The 15,000-nt window shown below is 39.6% G+C and overlaps 1 protein-coding gene across 2 annotated transcripts in view; it reads left to right on the plus strand.

Annotated features, from left to right (window-relative positions):
* Positions 1-15,000, plus strand: part of man1a2 (mannosidase, alpha, class 1A, member 2) — a 145,776-nt gene that overhangs the window by 111,755 nt on the left and 19,021 nt on the right. For both annotated transcript variants that reach the window (XM_017722152.1, XM_017722153.1), the window contains 2 exons: positions 13,319-13,413; positions 14,673-14,796. In XM_017722152.1, the coding sequence (XP_017577641.1) occupies positions 13,319-13,413; positions 14,673-14,796 (219 nt within the window). The remainder of the gene's footprint in view (positions 1-13,318; positions 13,414-14,672; positions 14,797-15,000) is intronic.

The following is a 15,000-nucleotide window of genomic DNA, read 5'->3' on the forward strand; positions in this document are numbered from 1 at the left end:
GGGTGAAGAGCTGCTGCCAGGCATTGGGCTTCAATGGAGTAGCAGATGGAGGAGGGTTCTCTCCCTGTTGACTGAGAGAGGCAAATTCATTCTGAGGAGGATACCTTTGGATTAAGAAAGGGATAAAGATAAAGAATAGATTAAAGAAATTAAGCTAATAAAAGAAACTGAGCATGCAGTCATACACATTGAAAGATGAATGGAGGAGAGAAAAGGTAAATGGCCATAGATTAAAATGAAAGAGGACAGCATATGGACAAACACTATTCATTCTCTTACCCTCAAGTTCGTGGCAGGAGATGTTGGATCTATTACTGCAATAAAGCTATACTTTGGCAAGAAATCTGCTTTTTTTGCCTCAATTTTCTGTCAACGCAATTTTCTCTTTACAACAAATGTAGTCTTTACAAAGTGTGCTCTCCAAGTGTGTTTTTTAAATTTTAAATTTGCATCTTTTGACATTGGATTTTCAAGGCAAATGTACAGTAGCTAACAAGTAATGATAGCTTCCTCTTCTTCACATCATTATTATTAAGGGCCAGCATGTCGATTCCTGCTCCTGGTGACCAATTGGATAGTGTTTCTCCAGAATAGTCTGTGTTCTGTTTGGGTCATCTACAATCATGTTGTTGTACTTCTCTATGTGGTTATCTTGGCAAGGTACAGGAGTGGTTTACCATTACCTTCTCCCACACCGTTGAAATTGTCTTTGCTCTTTCACCTCTGTTATCATCAGCTGCTCAAGACCTACAGTGGTCCTTGAAAGATTGTGAACCCTTTAGAAGTTTCTATATTTCTGCATAAATATGACCTAAATCATCATCAGAGTTTCAATGACACAAAAATATTTGTTATAATATTTTTATAATGTTATAATATATTATAATTTGTTAGAATATTTTTCAATATTCTTTATTGAGGAAAATGATCCAATATTACATATTTGTGAGTGGCAAATGTATGTGAACCTGTAGGATTAGCAGTTCATTTGAAGGTGAAATTGGAGTCAGGTGTTTTCAATCAATGGGATAACAATCAGGTGTGAGTGGGCACCCTGTTTTATTTAAAGAACAGCGATCTATCAAAGTCTGCTCTTCACAACACATGTTTATGGAAGTGTATCGTGACCCAAACAAAGGAGATTTCTGAGGACCTCAGGAAAAGAGTTGTTGATGCTCATCAGGCTGGAAAAGGTTACAAAACTATCTCTAAAGAGTTTGGACTCCACCAAGCCACAGTCAGACAGATTGTGTACAAATGGAGGAAATTGAAGACCATTTTTTCCCTCCCCAGGTGTGGTCGACCCACAAAGATCACTCCAAGAGCAAGGCATGTAATGGTCAGCGAGGTCACAAAGTACCTCAGGGTAACTTCTAAGCAACTGAAGGCCTCTCTCACATTGGCTAATGTTAATCTTCATGAGTCCACCGTTAGGAGAACACTGAACAACAATGATGTGCAAGGCAGGGTTGCAAGGAGAAAGCCACTGCTGCTTGTCTGAAGTTTGCTAAAGATCATGTAGACAAGCCAGAAGGCTATTGGAAGAATGTTTTGTGGAAGGATGAGACCAAAATAGAAATTTTTGGTTTAAATAAAAAATGTTGTTTGGACAAAGGAAAACACTTCATCCCTGCATAAGAACCTTATCCCATTTGTGAAACATGGTGGTGGTAGTATCATGGTTTGGGCCTGTTTTGCTGCATCTGGGCCAGGACGGCTTGCCATCATTGATGGAACAATGAATTCGGAATTATATCAGAGAATTCTAAAGGAAAATGTCAGGACATCTGTAAATGAACTGAATCTCAAGAGAAGGTGGGTCATGCAGCAAGACAGCAACCCTAAACACACAAGTTGTTCTACCAAAGAATGGTTAAAGAAGAATAAAGTTAATGTTTTGGAATGGCCAAGTCAAAGTCCTGACCTTAATCCCATTGAAATGTTGTGGAAGGACCTGAAGCGAGCAGTTAATGTGAGGAAACCCACAAACATCCCAGAGTTGAAGCTGTTCTGTATGGAGGAATGGGCTAAAATTCCTCCAAGCTGGTGTGCAGGATTGATCAACAGTTATCAGACCAGATACTGGAAGCAAAGGTTCACATACTTTTGCCACTCACAAATATGTAATATTGGATAATTTTCCTGAATAAACAAATGGCCAGGTATAATATTTTTATGTCATTTGTTTAACTGGGTTCTCTTTATCTACTTTTAGGACTTGTGTGGAAATCTGATGATGATTTAGGTCATATTTATGCAGAAATATAGAAGATTCTAAAGGGTTCACAAACGTTCAAGGACCACTGTATCTGCCATGGGAGACCCTGACAGGAGTTAAAACTCCAGGCTGTAAAGCTCCCTGCTTCTCTGATGCGCACAAGCCTCCTCCTCCTACCATGAGGAGGCGTCAAAATAGCATTGGGCTAATTGCATTAACCTTTGTTTGTTATTGAAATAATCTCAAATGGACCTGCTGGGTGCTTTCTGATTCTGCTTGATATGCTTAAGACCCTCTTCGCCCATGCTTTTAACATCTGTTTCACGTCATTGTAAGTGGTTAGTGAGACATACGTATATTTGTTTACCCCTAGGATTTTCATGTGTCTCACATGCTTTTACAGTGACCACGTGTTGAGAATTCATAACTGGAAGAACTGGAGATTCTATTATTACACAGATCTATAACGTCAGTCTTGCGCTATAATTGTCAAAACAAAAACAAAAAAGTCCCTCGAGTCCATGTTTGTGTATGTGTACAAGCTGTTACAGATGTTTAGTTCATATCGACGTCTAACACAGCTTGTAAATAAACGGGACAGGAGATGAAGGATAAAACTGTGCAGCTACCTTCATCTCTGGTGTGATGATTAAGTCAATTAGGCGGCCTGTCATTGCTGTGTAGGATGCTTTGGGACATTTCACTGATTATACTACAAAAGTTGTCTCATCATATGCATCCCTGATTACCTTCAAAGTGGTCTGAGGGACAGAATAACATTGTCTCTCCAAGATGCATTGGACCTTGTGCACACCTATACTTAGCACTGCGCCCTTATGATTAGATCAGCTGACATGCATTATGTGGCCAAAGGTATTTGGACACCTGACAATCATAACTATAAGAGCTTTTTGGATATCCCATTCCAAAACTATGGACATTAATATGGAATTTCCCTCACTCCCCTTTTGCAACTATAACAGCCCCCACTCCTCCGGAAAGGCTTTCTAAAAGACATTGGAGTGGGTCTCTGGGATTTGTCAGAAGAACATTTGGAATGTCAGGCACTGTTGTTGGAAATGAAGACATTACACGTAATCAGTGTTCCAGTTCATGCCAAAGATGCTTAATGGGGTTAAGGTCAGCACTCTTTGCAGGCCACTGGATTCCTCCACACCAAACATTTCAAACCATGTCTCTCTCTCTCTCTCTCTCTCTCTCTCTCTCTCTCTCTCTCTCTCTCTCTCTCTCTCTCTCTCTCTCTCTCTCTCTCTCTCTCTCTCTCTCTCTCTCTCTCTCTCTCTCTCTCTCTCTGTCTGTCTGTCTGTCTGTCTGTCTGTCTCTCTCTCTCTCTCTCTCTCTCTCTCTCTCTCTCTCTCTCTCTCTCTCTCTCTCTCTCTCTCTCTCTCTCTCTCTCTCTCTCTCTCTCTCTGTCTGTCTGTCTGTCTGTCTGTCTGTCTGTCTGTTTGTCTGTCTCTCTCTCTCTCTCTCTCTATATATATATATATATATATATATATATATATGTGTGTGTGTGTGTGTGTGTGTATATATGTATGTATATATATATATATATATGTGTGTGTGTGTGTGTGTATATATGTATGTATATATATATATATATATATATGTGTGTGTGTGTATATGTATGTATGTGTGTATATATATGTGTGTATATATATATGTGTGTGTGTGTGTGATTTTACGCAGTACACACTTCAGCACTCAGCACCCCTGCTGTTTGAGTTTTCATGGTCTGAGCTATTGTTGCTTCTAGACACTTCCATTTCACAAAATTGCATTTACAGTTTCGGGGCAGATCTAGCAGGCCAGAAATTTGGCAAACTGACTTATAGCAAAGGTGTCTTCCTATGACAGTGCTGCATTTAAAGTCATTGAGCTCTCCAGTACTACCGATTCTACTGCCAGTGTTTGTCTATGGAGATTACGTGTTGCCGGCGTGATTTTATACAACTGTTAGCAGTGGTTGTGACAAACACTAGAACTTAATAAGTAGGAGGGGTGTCCAAATACTTTTGGCCATAAGTTGTATGTTAATGCTTGGTGTAAATTGGGCCTATGGACAAATTATAGGCTTCAGAATGGTTGCCACAACTGCTTTTTGCTATGCAGAAGACAAAAAAGCAAACACCCGTCATTTTGGCTGAGCAGCTACATTTGGGGAAAATACAAAAACTGTGAATTTGACACCCCCCTGTTAGTCTGTTACTTTAACCTGTACAGGGGAGTTCATAAACCTCCCTCATGCCTTCAATGTCTGACCCTGCCATTACACAGCATTTCTTATGTAAACTGGTCTACCTCACCATACTCATAACCTGCCCTCACTCTGCTATGCTCCTTCATGTGACCCCCCATATACTGCTTTGTCTTTTTGTTTGTATTATTGTGCTCTTGTTGTCTGTGTTAAGTGTGTTATATATGTACTTTGAATTTTAAGCGTCTTTGGGTCCTTGATAAAGCGCTATATAAAAATGAAGAATTATTATTATTATAAATTCTATGCCAAATAGCAACATAGAGTTCCCCATGTTTTTTAATCAGCCTGAACTGGAGGGATGAGATGAGCAGTAGACAAAAGATAAAAAGTGCAATGGACAGATGCTGTTGGCAGCTCTGATGAAGGGGTGTGCCTGAACAAAGAAAAACAAGGGAAGCGATGGGAAATTAAGCTGAAGATGGAGAATAGACTGGACATGTGCAGCTGGAGAGAAGGCTTTGTGCTATTGTGGCTGTCCTCAGAGCCCCCTCCACCCCAGTAGCCCTCCGCTGCCTGTCAGCCTGTTCCAGCCCGACCTGCAGCAGCATGATCGATGGTGTTTACTTTCAGCTGCCATGTCCTCCTCTTTTGCTCCTTTTCCTTTCTCTTCCAGCCCTGATGTTCCACTTCTCCTCTTTTTTTTTTGGTCTCCTCCCTTCTCTCCTCGTCTGTTTGTTTCGTACCTCAATTGCGTCTTGTGACATGCTGAAGATGAATGATGGCTTAAGGCAGCAGTGCGCAGCTCAGCCATGCCATGCACTTTTGGCTCTCAGCCCATAATTAACAGATTAAATCATTAATTGACTGAAGAGCCCACTGTTGGGCAGAGTGCTCTTAATGAATAGAGTGGTCTGACAGCCATTTGGAAACTGCACCCCTTTATTGTACTCAGACACAGCACTCATGAGAGCAGCCTCGTTGCTGTCGAACTCTGATGATGTGGTCAGCTGTGTCACTGAGCCCACTTGATTGGGACCATCAGGCTGAAAGGAAAGGTTTAAGAAGGTATATTATCATTCAGAAGTTTGGAATTACTTGCCATTAATAATTGGTCCACCACAGACCAGATATTATTGGGTGGACCAAATCAGTAGGTGGACCTTTCTCAGCACAGCAGTGATGCAATCATTAAAGTGGCAAGGGAGTGTATCATGCACCATTTTGCTTACACAACTCAGTGTCACTGTAGAGTTGAGAATAGTTTGCCAACAAAAAGCATTACCATCAGTGGTCCTGAGCACTGATGAAAGACTAGAGTGACTAACACAAATTGTGGATTTAATCCTGTACATCTCTAAATGTATACCTGCGAAGTGTACCAACAAGGTAGGTGTGTCCGAGTTGTGCACTGTTTATGACTTATTAAAGCAATAAGCCATGAGACCCAGTGCATTAGTTAGATTTTTTTCCAGAGTAAGGGGTGTAAAGCCCCTAATGAAAAAATGTTTAATAATGAGAAATAATTGCAAACAATGCTTCCACCAAGAAATGTAGCTCGTTTAGAATATGCTGCTGTTGTCAAGCAACTATAAACTGCTGAAGGAGGGCAAGAACTTTGTCTCCCATCATTGTATATTGCAGTCATTTCATTAGGTTTTCCATTTTTGTCATTATAATGGAAATAGTGTAGTATAGCACTGTTTAATGCAGAAATGTTCACCTATAAAGTAGTGTTTATTCACCCAGTTACCATAGCAATGATCATGATAGTTTATTCTAGCTTCTCAATGCAATTTCCTGTGTTGTGCTTGCAAGCTCAGCGGTTTCCCTGCACTGGGTTTGATACTAAGCACATCTACTGACATGTGAAGCATATAAGATGTTCAAGTATCACATTCTTAATTTTTATTTTGCAGTTTTATGGTGATTATTCAGTAAATGCTTCAGTTTAGAGCCAAACACTGGTGTTCATGTTAATGTGAATGTTAATGGAGGAGCAGTTTAGCCTGTTAGCTATTTTTTAGCCTAACGGTTAAGAAAATACATTGTCAGCCTTTGAGGTAAAAAAAAAAAAAATCTTATTTCATCTGTCACTACACTTTGAGGTCCACGCAAGCAGCATAACAGTCCATTCACAGCATGACGTGACTCATCTATTTCATAATTAGTATTTAGGCCTTTTTAGCTTTACTGCACAGTGGGCCTTTCTGGTACAAATGGAGCTGCCGTATATGATCTCTCTCTCTCTTTTTTTCCGTCTTTGTTTTTAAACCTCTTCTCTTCTTTTGTTTTTAAGGCATGAGAGAGAGGAGGACTGATAAAGACAGCACTGTGTTGTATTTTCCTGTGCAGACCTGGGCAGCAAAGTCAACTGATATTAGATAATGAGCAGAGTTTAGCAAAGCTGTGCATTCAGCAACCTGTCAGCAGCAGCCAGAGAGAGAATGAGACTGATGGTGAAAAAGCCAGGGAGCCATCTGTCTCTGCTGGATTCTCCTCCTGCATGCTCAGAAAGATGTAGTTATCTCTTTCCTTTTCTCTCTCTCTGTCCCCCTCTCTCTCTCTGTGCATCCTACTCTATGGGTCTATCACAGTTGTAGAGAATGTCTGGTGGCCATCATGCTGTGAAGCACTGTGCTCAGTCTATTGTTCTCCTACACGCATCCTGTTAAAGGCACACCAGAGCCTCAGCCTCAGGCTTAGTAGGGACAGGTAGCATAAAAAAAGTTAATGGGGATTTGAGATAAAATAAAACTGAAAAACAGAACTACTTCACAAAGTGCTGTATTTGCACTTTAAGCTGTGGTTATTCACTGGTCTGCTCATTCTGCCCTGGAGATTTACCCAGTGCTGGGAGCCTAACGCTGTGTTTACATTGGTCTGGCACAGCAGCACAGTGGAACTGAACTTAATGCAAATAAATCCACCCCACGCAACATATACTATATTGCCAAAAGTATTCGCTCGTCTGCCTTCACACGCATATGAACTAGAGTTACATCCAATTCTTAATCCATAGGGTTTAATATCATGTCAGCCCACCCTTTGCAGCTTTAACTCTTCTGGGAAGGCTTTCCACAGGGTTTAGGAGTGTATTTATAGGAATTTTTGACCATTCTTCCAGATGCGCATTTGTGAGGTCAGATACTGATGTTGGACGAGAAGGCCTGGCTCACAATCTCCGCTCTTATTCATCCCATAGGTGTTCTGTTGGGTTGAGGTCAGGACTCCAATATTACTTTTGCACAGTAATATTGGAACAGGAAGGGGCCATCCCCAAACTATTCCCACAAAGTTGGGAGCATGAAATTGTCCAAAATCTCTTGGTCTGCTGGAGTATTAAGAGTTCCTTTCATTGGAACTAAGAGGCTGAGCCCAATTCCTGACAAACAACCCCACATAATCCCCCCTCCACCAAACTTTACACTTGGCACAATGCAGTCAGACAAGTACAGTTCTCCTGGCAACCCCCAAACCCAGACTCGTCCATTGGATTCCCATATAGAGAAGTGTGATTCGTCATTCCAGAGAACGTCTCCACTGCTCTAGAGTCCAGTGGTGGCACTTTACACCACTGAATTTGATGCTTTGCATTGCCCTTGGTGATGTAAGGCTTGGATGCAGCTGCTCAACCGTGAAAACCCATTCCATGAAGCTCTCTATGCACTGTTATTGAGCTGATCTGAAGGCCACATGAAGTTTGGAGGTCTGTAGCGATCAACTCTGCAGAAAGTTGGCGACCTCTGTACACTATGCACCTCAGCATTCGCTCACCCCGGTCTGTCATTTTACGTGGCCTACCACTTTGTGGCTGAGATGCTGTCATTCCCAGTTGCTTCCACTTTGCTATAATACCACTGACCACTGTGAACATTTCACGACTGGACTTATTGCACAGGTGGCATCCTATCATGTTACTACGCTGTAATTCATTGAGCTCCTGAGAGCGACCCATTCTTTCACAAATGTAAAAGCAGTCTGCGTGCCTATATGTTTGTTTTTATACACCTGTTGACATGGAAGTGAATGGAACCCCTCAACTCAATAATTTAAATGGGTGAGTGAATACTTTCGGCAGTATAGTGTATTTACCCAATCAGAAAGCAAGTGGTTTTTGAGTGTCTGCAGCTACCTGTAGGGAACCTTGATTCCAATTAGGAAACATGATGTGAAAGGCCATATATTAATGTTTTTGCTGTGAAATGTTTAAAATAATCTCAATTGCTCATTTTATTACTTTTGTGCTATTCAGTGGGGTTAGTTATATATGGGAAGGAAGAGTAGTAATGACTAGTAGTAACTGAGTAAATGAGTAGTAGTAACTGAAGACTCATCTCTTTACACTGCACTTAAATGAGCACTGAATTATAAGCTGCACTTATTTTATTGTACTTAACTGTGTATTGTAGTTTATTGTATTGTATTGTATCTTATTGTTATTGTATTGCATTGAATAGCACAGAGTTCTGCGTTCAACTCTGTTTCTTTTTCTCTTGGTGTCTGCAGTGACATTTTGTTTCTAGCAGTATCTGAGCTCAGGACCGTCTTTTTCTCTAAGCTATTGGTAACTAGCAAAGATACTTTCTCTAGATTGACGAAGCACTTCTTGTAAGTAGCTGTGGATAAGAGCGTCTGCTAAATGCTGTAAATGTAAAATGTAAATGTAGTAATGTACCTTACTGGTGGGTCTCAGTGATGTACATCCTGTCCAAATGTGCAGTGTGTCAATTTTACCTTTTATACAACAAGCTGTAGAAATAATCCTAGGTTATGTTAATCATGTATGAATTGCCATTTCTGTAAAAATGTTATCATATTCTATGAGAATCTCATAAGTTTCATAAGTATGGACGGGCACAAAGAAGCATTTTTTTGTGTTCTCTGTGGCTAAAATCAAGCCAATACATTCTGTCCTATTTCAAGTGTACAATGCAGAACACTAAAAATGTTAAAATTACAGGAAAAGTGTTTGATTTAATGTAGTAATGTTGACTGTAACTGCTGGCTGTGAATCCCCAGGCTGGTTAGGGTAAATGGATTAACAGCTAAATTAAATGTTTTTTTTCCACTTGTGCCTGGAGTAAAGGCAATGCATAAATTGTGTAGTCACGGTCATCTGTCATTTAGACCAAGATTTCTCATCATCGATCACTTGCGTACTTAAGACTTGACATGCTTTAATGATGAACAGCATAGAAGTAGCTGGTTTTACCAAGTGGGCCAACAATAGAAAGCTTGCCTGTTGTAAGCTGTATTTGAAGGATAGTGTTACAGTTACAGAGTTATAGCAAAAACACATGAGCAGATTGCCTTTGGTGTGCAACTAATGATTCAAAGGGTGATACTAGGAAAATGTGTTGATGATTAAAAAAGTATTAAGAAAAGTAATTCATTTAAAAAGAATTGTGTTTATTTATAAATGTATTATGTTATTAATCCAACACTAATTAATTTACAGCTCTAAAAGATTTGGTGGGTGTTTAATATTAATAAAATCACTAATGTTCACTGCAGTTGGTAATCAACCATATGCAGCCACCTGAAGAGGAGCAATCTGTTACGGTGCCAGACCAATGTAAATGCATTGTAACTCATAGTAAACCAGTTGCTTGACTGGCAGATCCCCGAAATGTGGCTGTGAATTTCCATGAAAACAGAGACCAAATGCACCAGGAAGCTGTAGATAAACAAACACATGATAAATAATAATAGAGCCACACTCATTTAATCCAGTTTTAACCCTGTCCTTATGGACCTCCAGCACACACACTCATTCCCTCGTTTTCACACATTCAATCTGCTTAATCGCTTTATATGCTTCCATTCGGCATTAAAAGAGCAGAAGCAGGTCAAGGGCTCCTCCGAGAGTGAGAGAGAGAGTGTGTGTGCGTGTGTGTGTGTGTGTGTGTGTGTGTTTGTGTGTTTACAGTCAGGGGCAAGGCCCTGCTGTAGGCAATACCCCTCACTCATATCCTCATATGTGTAATAACAGGATCATCTGCACTCTTCATGATCTCAGATAAACTGTAGAGACCAAATCTGCAATCTGGGAATTACACATACATAGAGACTCGCTCATTAATCTCTCTCTCTCTTACTCTCTCCTCGCTCTCTTTTTGGACTCACTTTCTCTTCCCCATCACTCCCTCCCCCAGTCTTTTCTCTGTCATTCTGAAAGTCTCTCAGCTCTACTTTTTTTTTTTTTTTTTTTTTTCTTCTCATAGTTAATTTGTTTACTGGTTTCCCTTAACATCAAATTGTCTCACCTTCTCATTTTAATGTTTGGCCTCATTTTGAAAGGACTTTAGGCATCAATTTGTGTGATCTGTAATACATTTTAACGGGCCACATGCAAAGCCTGTCAGGCCAAGCCTAGAAATAGAAACAGCAGCTTTAGTGAATATGCAGGTTGTTTCAAAGAAAGAGTTTTTGTGCCATTTGTCTCTATAGTTGCTTCACTTATCACTCAAAAGGCCAAATAGGAGCAGAGAGCCACCGTTATTGACATGTTAGTGCTGTTCTCTCTGTGTAACTCCATTTTTTAAATTTATTTATTTATTTATTATTTTGTAGGAGTGTTCAGCTCTAATTTTCCCATAAAGCACTTAGCCTGTGGTGTAGCGGGAACCTGCCTCTAAGAATGCCTATAGCGACAGTGACGGAGTGCAGCTGTTTAACTGCCACTGATCAATACCGATATTTCCTCTGAGACCTGGTTCTTCACATGTGATTTCCCAGCATCACTCTGGTCTTGTCTTTAGCTTTTAATGTTGGATTTGTGCTCAGTGACTTGCACAAATTAAAGATGTCTCAAGGGACATAGTAAAATGGTGGGTACTCTTCGGAAAGCTGTGTACTCTCGAAAGCAGTGGTGAAAATAGAAAAATAGAAATGTTATAGGAGTAGTTACTTACCTGCCTAGTTCAGGAAATACACCCGAGTTCTTGTCATTAGTAGCACTGCAAAGTTGTAAAATTACATATTGTGTGATGTATTGCCTTACTCATGTTCAAATCTTGTGCAGTTTGTGATGCTTTTTAAAGTTCCAAATCATCCAAGTTGTGCCGCTATGGATACTCCAACTCCTCTGTTTTACAAGCAGCTGTTCCTTCATTTATTAGGTTAGCAGAAGAGAAACAGAATGGTACAATTCTTCTGACTAGACAAGAAAAGCTAAATGTCCTATTAAAAGTAAAGCTCTTCCTAAAGATTTTCGATGAGATTAGAATTAGACATTTAGCATTCTGTGGTACCTGTCTATGCCCTGTGCTACTTCTCTGATAACACCACTGCGGCTTGAAAAGACCATTTTCCAGTCCATTCAGAGCTTGACTCAGCCTTGTATATGCTGCAGAAATCAATTTGGAGCTTCATGATCATCATTCACATTCATATGCACACATCTGGGAGAATGATTGTTCCCAGTGAAGCAGCTCTCTCAGACTGTGTACACAAACAGGGTCTGGCTGTTTCACAGCAAATAGACACAGTTATGCAGTCCAACTGACACTTAAGTTTGTTTTGTAAAATGTTTGCAAAACAAAGAAACCATTTTAAAAATGTATTTATTTATTTATTTTTTGTGCACTTAATTTTTTCACAGATCTTGGAGCCCACTTGTGTGAAGAAGCACTGATTTTGTGGAATTGTAATATGAGTAGTTCAGGTTCTAAACTCGATTAGCCTGACATTTTAAAGCCACTGCAGAATACTCCGTTTACGCAGCACACTTCAGCTGAATTTTATTATTATTATTAATGCTCCAAGTAATGTTGCTTCACAGCCATTACCTACTGCTAACAAGCAATTTTGATTGTTGAAATTATTATTTATTGAAGTTGTTATTAATAATGAACAATTTTTTGAACGTTTGTTGTGTTGTATTTTGTTGCTGTTTGCATATGTGCCCGTACCAGATTATGGAGAACAGCTTGTTTTACATCCATGATGAAGTCACTGTGAGGCCAAGTGCTTTAAACAGCCATAAGAATGTTCTCTACAATTCATCACACTCATTCATGTGCACTCTATGATTATCATGGTGTGCTTTTCTTGACAGTGAGGGAAGGAAAGAATACCATTTCAAATTATAATGCTTAATAAGTGACACTGCACTGATAATACAGGCTATAGTCTAATAGCTGTCATTTGGCAGCATCCTTTAAAGGCCCTTATTACACATTTTATATGTTTTTATTTTTTATTTTCTCTTATTTTAAGGTTGACATTAACATTTGCATGCTTTTATATATAAAAACATATTTTTTCTTACTGTGCCTTTAAGACTGATGATTGTAAGTGAGCCTTGTCCGATAGTGTGCTTCATTCAAAAAAGCAGCCCAGGTAGGAACACCCTTTAGAACTTCAGTGTGAATAGGCAGGACTAAACTGCTCTAGGCTGAATAAAATGAGGAGTTGATTCTCATAACATCACAGAATTCAAAACAGGTTATTTTGGACCATGTGGACTGTGTAGTAAATGCTGCATTTTGAACTTTTAACTTCAAACTCCTTTATTAAAAAAAATAAAAATAATAATCAAAAAAATAAAAAGTTGGAAAGTCAGGAGTCCATTATATGGGCTCTAAAAGGTAAGAGCAAAAAAGCAGTTCCCGTCATATTGACTGGACCAAATGATGGACTGCATTTCTGGCTGCCTGCATTTTAGTCACTAGCCATGTGAAACAAAGATACTGGAGTCTGCCTGGCTTATGACCTTCCAGATCACTGGATAGAACATTTCTCCTCAGCTGGGGGGGGGGTTGCCCCATCTCGCTTATGAGAGAACTGAGGCTAACCAAGGCATTTTTAGACACTTTGTGTTTTACCTCCCCCTTTTCTCATTTTTCTCCTGCACTGTTCTTTTCTCTGTCTGCTAGGTTTTTAAGGTGAAGGCTGTCCAGCTGGCCGAGAAGCTGCTTCCTGCCTTCAACACCCCCACAGGCATCCCCTGGGCCATGGTCAACCTCAAGAGGTGAACTACATTTTCTGCTCTTGTTAGGCTCCTCATCAGTTTTTCACCTCTACTTTTCTGCTGGTTTCTCATTAGGCTCCTTTATTCTGAAAAGTTCTTATCTTTCTTGACTTTGACAGAGTTCTAGGGAAAATCTGTAATGATCTAAAACACACTATTTAGTGGTTCTTCATCTTTGCAAAAATTATGTATTTAAAGTAATAAGAACATAAGCATAACATAAGATGTACTTGTCAAGTCAATGAGTCTGATAAAACACTGATAATGTGCTATAAAGCGTATATACAAAAGTCCTGTATTTGAGTAAGAGTAGTGATCTTCTAGGTACAATATCACTTAAATAAATATTTAATAGAAACTTTGCTGTTGTGCTTTAGTTCAAGTAGAAAATAATTAGATTTGCGATATAGTGCCCGTAACTTGACAAAGGCGCTTCATAAACATCACAAAGGTTCTTTGGCAAATTCAAAATTGATTATACTATGGAATTACTCCAAAGAACCCTTTTAGGCATTTGCTTACTTTCCTCTCTCTGCCCACCACTCCACTGCTCCAGCTTGCTTGGTAATTCCACCATGCTGGCTTTCTTTTTCTTAAGTGATGTATAATGTAAACCTGTTGGCCCCCATGTGAATAAGTCTTCCGGGGCCTTCTCTGCTCTTTCCCTGCTTAATTTGACTGTCCACATAATTTCATTCAAATGGCGTGAGATGAAAATTGAACAAATAATCCATTGAGCGCATTGCAAATGTACATTAGGGTTTTAGGGCAGAATCAAACAGCTGAAGACACAGCTTTTGTGAATTAATTGGGTGTTTAGAGAAAATGGATTGGGAATAGAGGAGACCACTGTGATTTTTTTTCTTCTTCAAGGTGTATCTAATCCTGAGGAAAAGAGAAGGTTTGTGTTCCATTAATCCTCATTCATCCTGAGGGAGCCCACCCAGTCATTACAAACACAAACAAGCATCACAGACAAACATACTATCCCTCAGTGGGAAAACGTGAAGGTAGCGTGAATATGAATGAGTAAAAGGCACAGCGAGGCAGACAGAGCTTTTTTCTAGGAGAGCAGGTTACAGATAGTGATGGGTCAGATTACAGCAAAGCTCAGTTAAAAGAGCAGTACTGAATGACAGAGTCAGTCCCCCTTTCTAGTTTCCACAGTGGCATGCTTAAGTTTCATCCTGCTGTAGTAAACAGCAGAGCATAATACCTCAGTCTTTATATTTAGTAATGTAATCTCCTTTGTCTCTCAGTGGCGTAGGCCATAACTGGGGCTGGGCATCAGCTGGTAGCAGCATCCTGGCTGAATTTGGAACCCTACACATGGAGTTTGTGCATCTGACTTATCTCACTGGAAATCCTGCCTACTATCAAAAGGTTTGTCCATGTGCTGTGTCATATTTATTCACTTTATTTTGAATACTTTTTTTAATACTTTATTTTTTTACTGTATTCATTTAATTGATTATTCCCTTTATATCGTCATGATATTCCTATATTTCTGTTACAATGTTTATTCTTGTTTACTTTTATTAATCCCTTAAAATCCCAGGCTTATTACATTCTAATGCTTCAGAATGT

The sequence above is a fragment of the Pygocentrus nattereri genome, chromosome 6 (assembly GCF_015220715.1).
Source record: "Pygocentrus nattereri isolate fPygNat1 chromosome 6, fPygNat1.pri, whole genome shotgun sequence".
NCBI classification, from domain to species: domain Eukaryota; kingdom Metazoa; phylum Chordata; class Actinopteri; order Characiformes; family Serrasalmidae; genus Pygocentrus; species Pygocentrus nattereri.